General features: G+C 51.0%; 2 protein-coding genes across 2 annotated transcripts; one reads left to right on the plus strand and one right to left on the minus strand.

Annotated features, from left to right (window-relative positions):
• Positions 1-3,910: 3,910 nt before the first annotated feature.
• Positions 3,911-7,657, plus strand: GNPDA1 (glucosamine-6-phosphate deaminase 1; the record flags this gene model as incomplete). Its single annotated transcript, XM_080627118.1, has 6 exons — positions 3,911-4,038; positions 4,112-4,209; positions 5,583-5,765; positions 6,400-6,584; positions 7,099-7,273; positions 7,560-7,657. The coding sequence occupies 6 exons, from the start codon at positions 3,911-3,913 to the stop codon at positions 7,655-7,657; spliced, it is 867 nt and encodes a 288-aa protein (XP_080483244.1).
• A 2,904-nt stretch (positions 7,658-10,561) lies between these two features.
• RNF14 (ring finger protein 14) lies at positions 10,562-16,761 on the minus strand. Its single transcript, XM_080627154.1, has 9 exons — positions 16,686-16,761; positions 16,174-16,350; positions 15,539-15,701; positions 14,944-15,101; positions 13,762-14,286; positions 13,113-13,341; positions 12,274-12,446; positions 11,556-11,686; positions 10,562-11,311 (listed from the first exon to the last, which is right to left on the minus strand). Exons 3-9 carry the CDS (start codon positions 15,690-15,692, stop codon positions 11,251-11,253), a joined length of 1,431 nt encoding a protein of 476 aa, XP_080483280.1. The 5' UTR covers positions 15,693-15,701; positions 16,174-16,350; positions 16,686-16,761; the 3' UTR covers positions 10,562-11,250.
• Positions 16,762-17,001: the final 240 nt, after the last annotated feature.

Raw genomic sequence — 17,001 nt, forward strand, 5'->3', positions numbered from 1 at the left:
AATGGACATCACAATTCTCATGTTGAAGGAGAGGCAGAAATCATAAAGGATTTTAGCCAGGAATAACCTCAAAGAGCAACTCCTGAGAAATGCTGGAGACACAAGGAGAATGCACGGTTCTTGCAAAACAGGTACCTTTGAAGGAGCTGGAATGCGAACTGCAGGCACTGACAGCCTCTCTGGTTTCACCTTTCCACAACATTCCCCATTTGCACTAAGAATCTCCCTGCAGTAAGAAGCCGTCCTGCTGATATGCACGGATTTACTTGCCGTTGAGGTGGGATTATAGCCGTAAGGCTATAGCCACAGTGGTGATTAGCTGTGCACTGATTGACTCGGACATCGTAGACACTAAAATAAGAAGCAACCTGTAGATGCCTTCAGGAAGATGCTGGAATGTATCCTGAAGAAATGGGGAAGCAGTTTGTGTCAAAGCCATTCTGGGGGTAGCTGGAAGCAAACCACGGCCTAATTAGGCCATGTAGTTTGAGCAAGACTAATTCACGAGGGGCAATGCAGTTTCTTCCAGCTGCTTTCTCTGTGTGTTTGATTTTCTTAGGTGGGGAAAAGCTGTAGAAAGATGACGCTGTGGTTATAGCGCATGACTGGTTTTGCTTTCATTTCCCTCATGGGTTTGGGCACATCATTTCATGCCTCTGTGTGTTTTGACTCTTCTTCCAGTGCAAAGTGTCTTTTCTCCCGAGAGATGTTCTGAAGCTTGAAGTCATTGTTTTTCATTGACTTCCGCATGGGATGTGCTGTGGAAGTATTTGAAAGTGACTGAATGTGTTACAGAATTGCAGTAGAGAGTCTTCTGAAATCACTGTACAATAACACTGTACAAGCGTTCCTTTAATTGTTGGGTACAACTGAGCAATAAAGGGAACACTTTTCATCTACACTTTGTAATAAATATTGAACTCTAAAAGCTAAATAACAAACCCCAGAGGCAAGGTGTTTTAAAGCTAGAATAGTGAGAAATAAGCAGGACACCCTGTGTCAGGGCCTCACCACTCTCGCAAGGAAGAACTTCTTCCTTATGTCTCATCTCAATCCCCATGAGAGCCTCATCGGGAAGGGACTGGCATGTGTGTGTGTCCTCCAGAGCTGCCTGCTCGTGCATCAGATCAGCATGTTGGCTTGTGGTGACCCCCCAGCAAACTCCTAACTGGGATTTGAGTGTTCCTGGGAGAGCTAAGCAAGGAGTGAGGCTTGCAGGGCTCCCTTCCACATCTGCCCAACATGGAATCTTGTTTCTCCTTTTCTTATAAATAGAGGTGGGAAGGTAAGTGGAACATGCTGGAGCAGGGAGAGGTGACAGATGGTGGATATTAAAAAGGCTCTTTGATTGCAGGATTTGGCGAGAGGGGCCTTTATGGAGATAATTTTTTAATTGTTGCTTTTTTTAGGGAAAAAATCCCAGTGCTCCCAAGCAGTTCCCAGCGAAAGCCCTGGTCTCTGAGCACTGTTAACTCTAATCACTTCGACACAGAGAGAAAGAAAATGCTGTGCTTGTTAGAACTCCTTGGTTCAACTTCTTCTGCAGAGAAGTGTTTGTTTCCTTCCATCTGCTGCCTCTGCAAGGAAGGAAAATCAGCCTGCTCAGATACCAGGAAGTTCTTCAGCATTTGCACAGCTAGCTGGAAATGCAGAAACAATAACATGCATAAATTATCATACCTAAAAATATCCTGCTTGCCAGTCACACATATAACCCAGCCCTGGAGCGACTCCTAAGTAACATAAGACTGCATAAAGTATGCACATACACGGGATGTGGGCAGAACGGGGCAGCTGTGGCGGCAGATGCACGTGCCTGGCTCTCTTGTACCATTGTAGTTTCTTCCTCTCATCAAAACATGTTTTGCTTTTACTGGGAGCTGCTGGCTGCCTCCTTCATCTTTGTGCACTGTATCTGCCAAAGCCACTTGCACAGGAGATTAAAGCGAGAGCCAGACCCTTTGTGATCAGCAGAGTCCCCCAGCATTTAAACCAAATCCATCCTGACATTGGGGCTGTGTGAGCAGTGTGGTAGGATGCTGTAAGGCTGATCCTCAAATGCCACATTTCTCCTTGGGGGCAAAGTACTGCAGAGGCAGGGCAGGGATGGGTGATGGGTGTTCGAAGGCCGCTCTGGCAGCAGACAAACCCAACAGCCCCAGGGCAGGACACGGTTGATGTCCTACTGCTCTCTGCTGTGGGAAGTCCATCGTGTCTCTTGCAATCAGCTCCTATGTGCTCCATGTCTCCAGTAGTTTCCCCACGCACGTTTCCATGGTAACGCCAAGCAATGTGATGCGGTGACTGCAGGATTGAGGTGCTGGTGCTCTCTCCCTTGCAAGCCCTGCACCAGTTCTGGCTCTGCACACCAGAAGCTGCAGGTGAGCTGCAATAACTGAGTCTGTGGTGAGAACTGTGGTTCTTCACCACAACTCCCCTGTCAGTGTCAGGTCAGAGGCCATGCTCACCACATTCCCTGCATGCCGTTGGTGAATGAACAGCGTGGGATGTGTTCAGACCTCAGGCAGGTCCCAGTGGAGGTACAGTCCCGTTCAGCTCAGCACCTCAGTCCTGTGCCTGCGGACCCACCAGTGCTGCAATTCCTGCCACTGTCCATGGGACCAATCCCACCAACATGGGAACTGTGGAAATGCTGTTTCACCCAGAACCAGAGCCCAGGCTGCGCTGCACTGCCACAGCGACGAGGGTGCTGCTGTCAGCTCTTCACCCATCACCACAGCCACTGAAAGACTTCCCTGCCTGCTGGCCAACCAGTGCTGATGCACACACATGGCACTTTCAGTTCACTTAGTCTCTGTAGCCTAAAACTCTTCCCATGACTAATCACAGTCTGGCTACAGCCCATCACACCCTTCCTTTCTCATCCCAATGCAAACCAAGCCAGGATTTAGCACCCACAATGAGACCCAGTATGAGGAGCACTGAGGCAGCCAGGCCGTTTGCATTACTAAAAGCAGAAGGCACAGCCCGGGCTGGATCCCAGCACAGTAATCGGTTATTATGTATCCTCCTGATGCAAGTGAAAAGCTGTCTAACTGCAGCAAGAGCTTTGACCTCAGCACCCAGCCGAGACCGCAAGGAGAGGCCGGGCACGTTTCCACCGCGGTTGAAGGCAGCCGGAGCCAGAGCAGAAGCCAGGTCTTTTGGGGGTCCCGCTGTGTCAGGAGCAGCACAAGCGCCCGCAGGTCATGGGTTGCTCATTGTCCCTGCAGCTGAGGACCCAAATACCCCCAACCTGCCCTGAAACAGTCCCTACAAGGTGTTTAAAGCGTGACAGCTGCTCAGTCCTGCCCAGGGCACAGCTCATGGCTTCGCTTTAGGGATCACTGAAAGACACCCAGAGCGGCTGAAGGACCGAGTCGTGCAGATCCCTGCAGTGACAGGGACCCCTCAGCAGAAGCATGAAGGAATAAGGATGTTTTACAGAATCAGACTGGTTTGCGTTGGAAGGGACCTTAAAGCTCACCCAGTCCCAACCCCTGCCACGGGCAGGGACACCTTCCACTAGAGCAGTTTGCCCAAACACTTCATTACTGGCTGTATTTAACCACTTCTGCTCATTCTAACCCTAAATCCCGGCTCTGTGGGGGCCGGGCCGCGCTCGGACCCTCCCGCGGGGCTCCTGAGGCGAGCAGCCGCCGTGAGGGGAGGAGCGGAGCGGGGGGCGGCCCTGTTGGCGGTGCTGCTGCCGCGACGCCGGCTCTGGTTCTGGCCCTGGCCCTGGTCGTGCCCGCGGAGGGGATCGCGGGGCGGCGGCAGCGGGAGGCGGCGGCAGGTAGGTGGGTGTGCGGGTGGGCGAGCGGGGAGGCGGCGGTAAGATGGCGGCTCCCGTCAGCGCGGCTCCAGTCAGGTCGGCTCCCGCCCCACGCAGGCGGCGCCCGGCCCCGCCATGAAGCTGGTCATCCTGGAGACGTACGCGCAGGCCAGCGAGTGGGCCGCCAAGTACATCCGCAACCGCATCGTGCACTTTGCGCCCGGGCCCGGCCGCTTCTTCACGCTGGGGCTGCCCACAGGTGGGTGCCGGGGCCGGGAGCGGGGGCCCTTCCCTCGTCCCGTCCCCGGCGCTGAGGCGGCGGCTCCCCGCAGGCAGCACGCCGCTGGGCTGCTACAGGAAGCTGGTGGAGTACTGCCACAACGGGGACCTCTCCTTCAAGTACGTGAAGACCTTCAACATGGACGAGTACGTAGGTGAGTGACCGCAAAGCAGAAGTGTTGGTTCTCCGTGACCTGTTGTGCTCTGTGTGTGTGTCTGCATGGTGTGAAGGTCTGAAGGGCCTGAGGAGGGGCTGATGTGCCCCAGTGCTCGGTACCGCAGCCGGACAGTGGTGTCAGCACACGGTGGGTGCAGAGAATCCCACCTGCGGAATGTTCAAGACGGGAGGGATGACATTTGTGTTGGCCATGGGAGTGAACAGGACAATTCTGAAATCCATATAAAATATCATCAGAGAGCTGGAGCCAAGCTGGAGAATAGAAGGCTCCGTAAGGGGAGACCTTAGAGCAGCTCCAGTGCCTAAAGGGGCTGCAGGAAACCTGGAGAGGGGCTTGGGACAAGGGCCTGCAGGGACAGGCCAAGGGGAATGGCTTTAACCTGCCAGAGGGCAGACTGAGATGAGCTCTTAGGCAGAAGCTCTTCCCTGTGAGGGTGCTGAGGCGCTGGCCCAGGGTGCCCAGAGAAGCTGTGGCTGCCCCATCCCTGGCAGTGTTCAAGGCCAGGTTGGACACAGGGGCTTGGAGCAAGCTGCTCCAGTGGAAGGGGTCCCTGCCTGTGGCAGGGGTTGGAGCTGGAGGAGCTTTAAGGTCCCTTCCAACCCAAACCAGGCTGGGATTCTATGTTCCTATGAAATACTGAAGGGTATCAGGTGTCTGGTACAATACACACTGGACACTGCTGTATTTTACCTGAACTTAGGTACTGATTGACTAAGGATCCCTGCAATCTGGTGCAATATTAACTATCACCTTTGCTTTGCGATTATAAAGGTCACTTTAGCTTCAGATGTCTGACAAGGACCAACGTGTTACCTTGTGATTGCCCTCCTGTAACAATGAGCACTCCTGTTGAGATAGCACAGAACTGTTTCATTTATGAAGCAAGCTGTGCTGAAACAGCCTCTTGAGAAGAAAGAGTACAGAGAGATTAGTGACAAGCCTAAAGTTCCAAAGGTGAAAGACACACAGGCTAATTATTTGCTAACGCTGCTTTTGCTCTGGTCAAGATATTTTCTCCGAAAAATCCTATCAGGCAGCATTAGGGAACAGGCAGTCCAGGGAGGGTTTATAGCACTCAAGGTAGTAACAGATGAGGCACAGTGCATGCCTGCTTTCTGGAACATCTGCTGCATGTTAAGATGAGCACATACAGGAGCTCTTAGAGGAGCTACAGTGATTGATTTTAATTGTGCTATTTAAGGAAACAAAACCAATTCGTGGAACTTGAGGGAGTCACGAATGACAGCCAAAAGCAGAGCTCTGTTACTGCAAGGGCATAGAGGTGGCTTATGTTATGGGTGATACTCTTTCAGTTGGTCTTAGTCCTGTCCATGCTCTGCTGTTTCCAGGTCTCCCGAGGGATCACCCAGAAAGTTACCATTCCTTCATGTGGAATAACTTCTTCAAGCACATCGACATCTCGGTAGAAAATGTTCACATTTTGGATGGGAACGCCCCAGATCTGCAGGCGGAGTGCAACGCCTTCGAGGAGAAAATCAAGGCAGCTGGAGGAATCGAACTCTTTGTGGGAGGTGAGGCCCAAAAGACTGATAGTCTCTTAACCCCACTGGCAGGAAGCGCTGCCTTCCTCCACCAGCTAGCCCATGTACTGGCAGGACTGTTCATGTGCAGTGCAGTGGATCTGCAGTGAAAGCCACCCCATGCTCATTGCCCTGGGCACTCGTGTGCTGGCAGCTTTGCCTTCCAGTGCACTGGTCCCCCCAGCTGAAGTATTTCAATCCAGTAAGTGTTCAGGAAAGGATCAGCAGGAGAAACAGGCAGCGCTAGAATTGCACCAAATACAAAATGTATCGGTATTGCCAGTGCTAGCAGGACACTGACAGGAGCAGTCAGAGTCCTCTGAGCGCAGAGGAGCTGAAGGCAAGCTTTTCCCATCAGTTTGCCTGAGGATTCTGCCATCTGCTCTGCTCCATTGCTGTCCCATTAGGGACTGTTAGGGAAGAGTCTTTGTTGGCTTCAGAGGGGCTTTTACTGTCATTGCTACCAGAAGCTAATTTGAGCTTGGGCAGAAAATGGCAAGTGTTTTTCTCAGATGTGTATCTGTTCCTGGAAGCACTGAGTGTCCCTCTAACAGGAGTGCTGCTGTCTCTGCTCCCCATGACAACCAGTACAGCCACTGACCTTCTCAAACTGTCTCTGTCACAGGTATTGGCCCGGATGGTCACATTGCCTTCAACGAGCCTGGGTCAAGTTTGGTATCCAGGACACGAGTGAAGACCTTGGCTATGGACACGATACTGGCCAATGCCAGGTTCTTTGATGGTGACCTCTCCAAAGTCCCCACAATGGCTCTGACGGTTGGAGTAGGCACGGTCATGGATGCCAGAGAGGTTAGGAGGAAAGCAGTGACTCCATACAGTAGCTCTTGAGCAGGGCTTCCTGGAGCAGCTGAAGATGATTCGGTTTTGGAGCTGCAGTGCACCCTGCTGGTGTAGGCCAGCTTATGCCTTTCTTGCTGCAGACAGCTGAATCGTCTTGCTCTACTAACAGTTAGGTTTGTGTAACCCTGCAGTACGGTTGTTATCCACAGGGAGCTAGGAAGGTTCGGGAGGATGTGTTTGATTAAATATCTCACCTGGGGAAATAACTACAAGAATCACAGGTTGACTTGATGTTCTACCAGCAGATCATGAAACCTGGGACAGCTTTTAATGGAGTCTGTACCTCAACTTCATTGACAAATAAAATGCAGCCAGAACTGTGATACAGTGAAGTGCTTCTGTGCAGGATGATGGAGTTCTCCCCATTAGGGACCAGGGCAGCTGTCTTTGTTCAGCAGGTGGGGGTGTGCTCTGAAGACATCTTCCAGACCCTAATTGCCATCTTCTGTGTCTTGGGGTCCAGGTGATGATTCTTATCACAGGAGCTCACAAAGCCTTTGCTTTGTACAAAGCAATTGAGGAAGGTGTCAACCACATGTGGACAGTATCTGCCTTCCAGCAGCACCCCAACACTGTGTTTGTGTGTGATGAGGACGCCACGCTGGAACTCAAAGTTAAGACTGTGAAATACTTTAAAGGTGGGTGTTCGATCAGGCCAAGCAGCTGTTGTATTTAGTTTTTAAGAGGCACAAACCATGCTTTCATTAGATGTTGCTGATACTCAACTCCCAAAGGAGTACATTTCTTAACTGTAACAGCTGAGGTGTACAGCAATAACAGAAGTGCAAAGGTAGATGCTTAACTGCATGGGAATGAGAGCAAAGGAACAGGGACTGTAGTGACATGTAATTTCATTAGCATCCAATGAAAGAGGATGTTGCCTCATTATGTCTGCTGAAGTCATCTTTTTACTTCCTCCATCAGGTTTAATGCTGGTTCACAACAAGCTTGTGGAACCGTTATACAGCATGAAGGAGACTGGAGAAGAAAGAAGCCACTCCAAGAAGCCATACAGCGATTAATATGACTGTTCAGAGCAGTGCTGAACCAGCTTTCCTGCTGCAAACCAGCTGTGAAAGAAGGGAATTGCTGCATAAACTTGGATTTGTTCCTAAATTAGCAAAGTGATTATGTGCTGCTTCTCTCCATTAAAAACATGCCCAACACCTGCCCTGACTAACCAAATATGGATGGATCCAGTGCACTGCGTTCCACAAGCTTCTGCCACTGCCTTGTTCTCTGAAGGTAAAGTCAGTGGAGAATGAGCTGTTTCCCCCATGGAGCAGCTCTGCTTGTATGGACTGAAGGCTGCAGAACTTAAATATGGAGAGACACAAAAGTCAGTGTTGCAGAAACCAAATGGGTCAACGCTTTGGGATGTATTCCTTGCAATTAGGTCAAGCACCTGTGTGTCATTCCCTCCACAAATCACCCTGAGATGCTCAGACTGGATATAAGGAAGAAACCTACCCTGAGGACAGCCAAGCAGTGGGGCAGGTCCCCCAGAGGGGGCTGTGCAGTCTCTGTCCTCAAGAACATTTCAAGACCTGACTGGATAAAGCCCTGGCTGAACCCTGCTTTGAGCCAGACAAAGCTGAAGCAGTAAGTTCTCTTGCTGCCCCTTCCTGTGCTTTTCCTGTTGCTAGAGGGAAATGCCAAATAATCATAGAACAGTTAGGGTTGGAAAGGACCTTAAGATCATCCAGTTCCAACCCCCCTGCCATGGGCAGGGACAGCTCACACTAAACCATGCCACCCAAGGCTCTGTCCAACCTGGCCTTGAACTCCACCAGAGATGGAGCATTCACAACTTCCCTGGGCAACCCATTCCAGTGCCTCACCACCCTTACAGTAAAGAACTTCCTCTTTATATCCAATCTAAACTTCCCCTGTTTAAGTTTTAACCCATTACCCCTTGTCCTGTCACTACAGTCCCTAGTGAAGAGTCCCTCTCCAGCATCCTTACAGGCCCCCTTCAGATACTGGAAGGCTGCTCTGAGGTCTCCATGCAGCCTTCTCTTCTCCAGGCTGAACAGCCCCAGCTTTCTCAGTCTGTCTTCATACGGGAGGTGCTCCAGTCCCCCTGATCATACAAATAAGCTTCAATGAAGAACTGTTTCCTCTGGAATTACAGAAGTCCCACACTGCTGGACAAAAGCCTGTACTGACAAGACCCCATGAATTCTGGAACTTGATTCCTGGGTTTCCTATCAAATGTCACCATGTGAGGGCCAAGACAGAGAGGGCAGCATCTACTCCCTCCATGCAGAAGTGCTGTAAGCTGTTGCTCTGTGATAGAACTTTCTACACTAAATGTCTTAAGTTTTCTAACCACTCACGTTTGTACCTAGTGCTCAGTTTCACTGTGCTTATGAAACACAGAACAGTTGCTGTGGGTCAGCAGGACTGGGAACACAGCCTTTGAGGAGAACAAAACCTTCAAAGCATGAGAAAGAGCCGTCATTTTGCGCAAGCTTTCAGTAGCACCTAGAACCAAAGCTGTAATGAAAGAGTCTGGTAGGAACAGCCACTGCTGCTCCCTCCTTCAGGCCTCGACCAGTGTTTGCTGGCAGGTTTCCACCACACACCTGCTGTGCTCCTGTCCTGCCATATAAAAATGGCTCTTAGGCCTTTAAAGGAGAAGGAGGTCACAGCTGTCTGCCCAGTACCACAGTACTTGCACATAACCTAATGCTCCTTCTGTGCATGCAGAAATGGTGGTGAAGTTTACAAGAGAGGAGAAAAAACAAGGAGGAAGTAGCACCACAGTACCCAAGCTGCCTGCCCTGTTCTGTCTGTGAAGATGGGTTTGGGGTTATCTGTCCTGCCTTTGCAGCACTGATTGTCCTATGAGTGCAGTCCCCTCCTCAGAGGGTCTGTTCTCAAGTCCTAAGTGCCCAGAATTCACACACGGTGGTGACCACATCACCCCTCTTCCCCTCCATGCATCGTTTGTGAAAGCAGAGGTTTCACTGCAGCACCTTCAAATACTCCCCATTGCACTTGTGCTGTGGTGGCTCTGGCAGACCTCCCCAGCCACAGCTTTCCATTCCAACATACCCTCCAGTGTCCCAGCTCTGCCCTCAGCCCACCTCTGTCCTGGCAGAAGGGATGTGCCTGGCTTCCTGTAGGTTTGAGAGCTCCAATACCATCTCCTCCACTCAGGCAGGAAGCCAGGCTTTAAGCACATTCCTCTCCTTGTCACAAATATTCCCATCTGAAAGCAGGCAGCTTCTGGAGTTAAAAACTGTGGCCAGAGTGGAAACTACAGTGGGAATTGCAGCTCAGAGCTGGTTTCACCCTCTGCAGTAATCCCAGTGTGGCATCATGAACAGCCACCAGGTATCCGGGGCTTGGATCTCAGGGAAAACTTGAGCTCTTTGGATGCGAGGTCACTCTGAACATGAACAGCCAAACCCCTCAGCAGAACACACCCCGTGCAGGTTCACCCTAGAGCTTTGCACCAGCCCCACTCTGCTCTGTGTCATTCTGCAGTCCAGTGGCTCAGCCCCATGGCACACAGGAGCCAGCAGCCATCACCACCCAGGCACAGACCTGCACTGCCACAAACATGCCATAACAAAGACAAACAGGGAGACAACTGTGTTTGCTGTCTTAAAGTGAATTTAGTGCAGGTGAAAGGTGCAGGAAATACAATTTAAACCATACACAACATGACTTTTCCCTACACACTGTTGCACAGCCTAAACCAAGACAAGATCCGCTCTTATCAGCTCGTGTTTTTAATCACTGCCACTTCCAACAGTGCAGACCCCCCCATCCTGTGCAGAGGGCACTAAATCAGTACTCGTTTTGGCCAGGTATCTGAGTATAAATTTATTTACTATCAATCAAAGCTGAGTGACAGGAATTCACCTTGAGCCTTTAAAGAGCCTCCCGATGCCTGAGTTACCCCCAGCCCCTGCTCTTTGATTTGAACCGATGAGATGCAGTTTTAATGTCAACATTTTTAGACCATTCTGCACATGGAAAAACTTCTTCAAAGTGAGCAGTTCCCCCCAGCACTCACTGCCATGCTCCCAGCACCACTCACTGAGCTGCCAGGGAAACCATTTGGAGTTTGAAACAGTGTGAAGTGCAAGAACAGTGGAAATAAGGGATCTAGTCCAGAAGCAAAACTAGCAACTAATCAAATCTCTTTTATGAAGAGTTAGTAAAAATAAATTACTTCATCATCTGAGAAGGGCATTTCGGTATCTTAAAGAATTCAACTTATTCTCAGCTATGTATCCATGAACATGTCCTTCGGTGTCTGACTGATGCTTTCCACCCTCTCACTGGCCACTCACTTGGGTCAGTGCCTCAGCACTGGCAAGATAAGGAGAAGCAACACAAGTGAATTCATATCAACACTGAGACTACTGACTGGCTGCACCTGCCTTTAACAATCGAAAGGATTATCAGGGCTTTCCACAGTGACCCTGACCGCAGGATGGGTGAAATGCTCTCCTTTGGTTTTGGCCACAGCCTCTGAAGGGTGAGGATCCTGCAATGGTACCATTCTTGTATCACGCAATAGAAGGGGAAAGCAGACAAACTTGACATGAAACTGGAAGCACCCAATTCTGGTTTGCTCAGTGTTGTTGCTAGAGAGCTACTGCTCTTCATCTTCATCTCCCCAGTATTCCTCCTCATTAAGCATGGCTTGAAACAACCTGCAAGGCAGCCAGCAACTCACATCAGGGTGTAAAAAAGGTAAAACACCTACCAAAAAATACCAATCTAAATGGGACAAAAGCCACAAGTTTCAGTGTCTTCAGTATCACAAACCACTGGTGCTGCAGTGCCCCAGGTTGATCATCATGATCTGAACAAAGCTGCTCTGCACCTCTGCAGCACGTTAACACCAGAAAGCAGGGAGAGGCTCTGCACTGTGAGGGTGATGAGGTGAACACGTACCTGTTGAAGCAGGGGGAGGATGGATCATTGAAGTGCCTGTACGGGTTCACCCTTGACAGAGAGCCCATGCAGAGCCAGCAGAAGTACTGCATGCAGCCCGTGCATGTCATCTTGTTACACCCATCCAGTTTCTATGGGGAAGAAAACAAGAAATGGCAATAACCAAGTCTCACTGTGCCAGTCTTCAGGCCTGGCTCTGTTTGGTAACAGTCCTTAAAGCCCCTCAGCTAAGGAATACCCTGTACCCTGGCTCCATCATACCCCTGACGTTTTCTCCCTGTTGCAAAGGTCTAGGAGCTACAATCACAAATGGCACATTGGCTCTAATAATAATCACCATCATCATCATGCTGGAAATCAGCATTTTTCCAAAGCTATTTGTATTTCCTGGCTGTTGTTGAAATAGCAGTAGCCTGAAACACATGGAAAACAAAGGGATCCACAAGGATCCACAGAAAACCTGGATCATTTCAGTCCTGGAGTCTGAACAATCCCAGCTGCTGTATTTACTCAAGCCCCTGAGCTCCAGAAACATCACCTCCTTTCCCATACAACACAGAAAGGGAAAATGCTCTCACCATTTCCTATCAGTCTGCCCTCCCTGGTGACCCTGGATCCTACAAACCCATCTCTGTCCCAGCCTAAGCACACAACTGACTTCATCTGAGTTTGTGTGCAGAGTTACTACGACTCCTCCACCTCTCCCCTCCATGCTTACCTCTATGTGAGTACCACAGCAGGGACAGGCCTTTGAGTTCTTTTCCAGCCATTCTTTACTCTCTATCTCCTCAAGAGCTTTCTGAATCACCCGTTTGCCGTAGCGTTGTTCCAAAAACCTTTTAGTTGCCTCATCTGCTTCTAAATATTCATTTCGCAAAGCCATTAATTTCTCTGGGGAGTAAATCAAAACCAACCCAAATAAAACACAAAGGAAATAAACCAGGTTTTGTCAGATATTACGTAAAGGAGGCCAGCAAGTGACAGTATAAATACTCTCAAAGGGAACTAACATAACTGATTAAAAAGCAAGGAAGACATTGGGATACATGAGAATATTAAAACCTCTCTACCCCAAAATTCAACAGTTTTACTCTGTTATACTTTACATAAATATATTTACACCATTATAAAACAGGCCAGTCAATGGACTAGTCTAAAACATAGAATAAGCTGAAACATGGGAATGTTTTTTCTGAGCATACACTTAATGAAACTTTGTCACAGGATTCTGAGGCCAAACAGAGAAGCATCCCCCGATTCCAGTAACAACGGGAAGTGGTGGACTCACAGAAAGGGCAGGAAAAGGCAGAAGTAAAATTACTGTTGCCCTGCTGTGGCCTCTCAGCATTTGGCAATCAGCAGTTCAGGAACCCCCTGAGCTGTGAAGCATCTTCAGAGGACTAATCCTTAATTGCCAGCAGCAGAACAGCTCCAAATGAGACTGATCTTTGGGGAAGCTCACGTGGTGATGAGTGTCTCTGCTTAACTGCTGACTTTCAGTCTTTTCTATGCAAATCTTAACTGCTTCTCACTCCATTTCTGAAACATGAGACTCACCTGCGGTGACTTTACAGGGGGAGACCCCATGGTAGGTCATCTTACAGAGGGTGCAAAAGGCATAGTTGCACTGGGAGCACATGGCCATGGTGCAGCCTGGTTCCTGCATGACGGGGGTCTGGCAGCACGGGCGAGGGCAGTACACCACGTCTGCCATCAGGTCCAAGCTTGACTGCAGGAGCAGGCGGTCGTAGCGTGCAAAGAGCTGCTCTCCAACCAGCTCCTTCACCTGAACAAAGACTACAGACAGATCAGATGCGCTGGAAATGCTGAGCCTCCTACCTGCAGCCACAGTGAGGCAATGAAAGGACCTGCAGCTGGGGTGAATCTGCTTTGCATGCCCCAATAGCTCATAAAAAGACTTTTAGAAATGGTGTTGTCATGATTCATTAATGAAAGGAAGAGCATGCAGCATGAAAAGCAATGGGACATTGATTCAGGCCTCTGACCGACACCAGGGTGAGCAAAGTAGGCAAAACGTGTGGAGTGATCCAGTTTTAGCTCAGATGCCCCAGCCCGGCTCAGAGGATGCAAAAAGCATTTCCCCGGATCTGTTCACAGAGCTCCCCAGGAAAAGCCACGCCTCATCCTCTGTAATGATGGGTAAGGGAGCAGAACGCTACCACCACTGCTCACACACTGCTATTACCTGGCCTGGCGTGGCTACAGAGGAACACTTGGGTTCTGGGCAGTTGAGGCAATGGACCTGCCCGTCCCTGATCTGGATTTCAAAGTAGTCCTTGAGGCACGCTTTGCAGTAGACATGGCTGCACTCGGTGAAGTGCATGCACTCACTGCCCAGCTTCTCACAGAAGCAGATATTGCACAAGTACATCTTGCTGTTAAAGCACTTCCTCCTCTGGGCCTGATCAAAGTCCAAGATCTCCCTGATCAGACTCGACAGTGACTCCACATCCTGCACGGCTCTCGCATCCATGACTTCTTCCTCAGCTGCAGCAGAGCCTGCTGCACTGCCACAGTCCTCAGCACCGGGAGGGACCAAAGGTGTCCTGCTCTGCCCGCTCCCCTGGGGGCACACTTTCAGCTCATACGGGGAGGAAATATTGAGGTAACTCAGTGTTTCTTCCTTCAGAAACTGCATCCAGGCAAACAAGACCACGCAGCCTCGATTCTCTTCCCAGACATTGTCCAAGTGCTTGCAAAGGGCACTGAGCTAGGAAAGGAAAGAGGATTCCAGATTTCAATAGTTCTGACAACCCATTCCTGTTTTCTTCCCCTCCCATAGTCCTCCTTAGCCCATGCTGCCATCTCAGCCCCTGGAGCTTTAAATATGTACATAAAATACAAATACCACATTCACAGATGCGAACCTTCAATCCTCAGAACAGCAACCAAATTAAAACAAGTAGGAAACAGAAGAGCCAACTGAAAAAGCAATGTCATTGCTTATAGACCTGATATTTTAAGACCTTATATGTTGTTGTTTAAGGCCTTAGAGCAGCTTCCAGTGCCTAAAGGGGCTACAAGAAACCTGGAAAGGGGCTTTGGACAAGGGCCTGTAGGGACAGGCCAAGGGGAATGGCTTGAACCTGCCAGAGGGGAGACTGAGATGAGCTCTTAGGCAGAAGCTCTTCCCTGTGAGGGTGCTGAGGCGCTGGCCCAGGGTGCCCAGAGAAGCTGTGGCTGCCCCATCCCTGGCAGTGTTCAAGGCCAGGTTGGAGCTGGAGGAGCTTTAAGGTCCCTTCCAACACAAACCAGGCTGGGGTTCTATGATTGCCTTTCGTTTCCCCTCTCCATTAACACCTCTCAGAGCACTGTTAATTATGAACTTGTTCATGACCACAAAAGCTCTGTTAAAACGTTGTCAAACCTGGGCCTGAGAGAGCCATTTTCCACTGAGGGTGAAGGCTGGCGGGGAGGTGGAGGGGTAGTCTGGAGGGAGCTCGAAGTTCAGCACGAGGGGCGGCAGGAAGCAGACGCTGTACTCGAATCCACCTGTCTGGAGGCTGCCTCCGGAGCTGCCTGAACCTGAGACGACACCAAGAAGTGAGAACTGATGCCCCGGAGCTGCTGATGGCAGCACTGGGGGGGGGGAGGCAGGATCCCATCTGATAAATCTCTGGGCTTAGAATTAATTGATCAACACTAAATAACAAAGTTTCACGGGGTTGTAGCTACCCCATGAAATCAGTGACCACCAGAGCTGTGAAGTACCGGATCCTGCACAAACTGGGGACTTGGGAAGACAGAGCCCCAGGGAAAAGGAACAATAAATGAACTCGGTTATTCCACAGAAATCCTATGATTCATCTGTACTTTGAAAGGTCCCCAGGGAGGCTGAATGCAGGAGGGTGAAACCCCTACTCCAATACTCCAGCACAGCACGGGGCCAGGGTCCCTGCCGGTCACCAGGGTATCCCTGGGTCACGCCTGGTTCTGGGATAACACAAAACGTCTCAACTCACCACTCACAAACACTTTGAAGTTTTGGGGCAATTCCAGGCAAATTCTTGTTTCTCCCCCTTGGGCAGACTCAGCTCTCTTGAACTCATCTTCATCATAGATACTGGCCAGCGCCAGCAGCTCATCCTCCTGAGCTTCTCTGTCTTCTGAAGACATTGGAACCTCCTGTGGAGTTCAAACCACTCTTCAACACCCACCGAGTTAACGCATCCTATTCAAAGCAATCTGGGGTCTCTGTTTCACACTCCTGTAACACTTACAAACCCAAGCAACAGATGTAAGAGTGTCAAACAGAATTAAGCTTTCTTACAGACTGAAGGATATTGATGATGGTATAAAAGAAACCCCCTCAACACTGAGAAGTCAAAAAGCAAATGGTCTCTGCCAGTGGCTGAAACAGACCTGCTGCAAAAGTGACACAGGGACACTGAGTTAATGCTTGAAAGAAACCCCGAGGATGATGAGTCAGTAGCAGCATCCCTCCTCCAGTCTAAAACGAGCAAACAGCCCGATTTACGATTAAAGTTATTGAAGGCAGTAATGAGAAGCTTCCGCTCCTCCACAGGCACCTCGCAGGTGCCCTCCTGTCCCCTTTCAGTTCTTGTTTAGGGAAACAAAGCCGCGTTCAATGGATTACCTTGTCCTCACCACGGCGCGGGGGCAAGCGGCAGGTGCCGGTCACGCACCAGGGGCAGCGGCGGCGGCAGCGCAGGGTCCCTGCTCATTCCTCTGCGGCACGGCAGCTCATGGGCTTCAGCTCCGGTAAGGCACGAAAACCGCTGAGCTCCGTGGTGCGGGGTCCTGGCTCCGGTACCTGCGGGCAGAGGAGCGCTCACAGGCACTGAAGCCCTCTCCGTGCTCTCATTGCTCCATTGACAACCTGAGAGAGCTGGGCTGGGTCAGCCTGGAGACGAGAAGGCTCCTGAAGGGGAGACCTTAGAGCAGCTCCAGGGCCTAAAGGGGCTGCGGGGAACCTGGAGAGGAGAAACCCGCATTTTCAGGCCGTGCCTTCCCCGCGGCTGTAGCTCATTCCCACCCCGCCCCGCCGGGGGCTCTACGGCCGCCGGGGTGACCGGAGGCCCGGCCCCGCGGCACCCGAGGGGCCTGCTCCCCTCCCCGGCCCTGCCCGCAGGCCCCCTCCGGCCTCACCCTGCCCCTGCTGCGGCCTCAGACGATCATGCCCAAGGCTCAGCGCGGCGGGGCAGTCCCCGCGACAGGAAGCAGCTGCCGGGAGGCAGAGCCCGGCCCCGCCCGCCGCAGCGCCCCCGGCGGCTGGGAGGACCCATAGCGCCTGGCGAGACCAGCTCGGGCCGGGCGCGGGGATAACGGCGCAAGCCCCCCACCGGTACAGAGCCCCGGTCCAATATAGAAACACGGGGCGGTCGGTGCTGAATGGGGATGGGGCAGCCACAGCCTCTCTGGGCACCCTGGGCCAGCGCCTCAGCACCCTCACAGGGAAGAGCTT

Source organism: Psittacula echo (assembly GCF_963264785.1).
Source record: "Psittacula echo genome assembly, chromosome: 11".
Taxonomy (NCBI): Eukaryota; Metazoa; Chordata; class Aves; order Psittaciformes; family Psittacidae; genus Psittacula; species Psittacula echo.

Bases quoted from the DNA above. Each gene is read 5' to 3' on its own strand.
- RNF14 (XM_080627154.1), bottom strand. From the start codon at position 15,692: ATGTCTTCAGAAGACAGAGAAGCTCAGGAGGATGAGCTGCTGGCGCTG. The intron at 14,287-14,943 runs GTTTGACAACGT...TTCCTTTCCTAG, and splicing joins AATGGCTCTCTCAGGCCCAG to CTCAGTGCCCTTTGCAAGCA. The intron at 12,447-13,112 runs GTGAGTCTCATG...TTTACTCCCCAG, and splicing joins CCCCTGTAAAGTCACCGCAG to AGAAATTAATGGCTTTGCGA.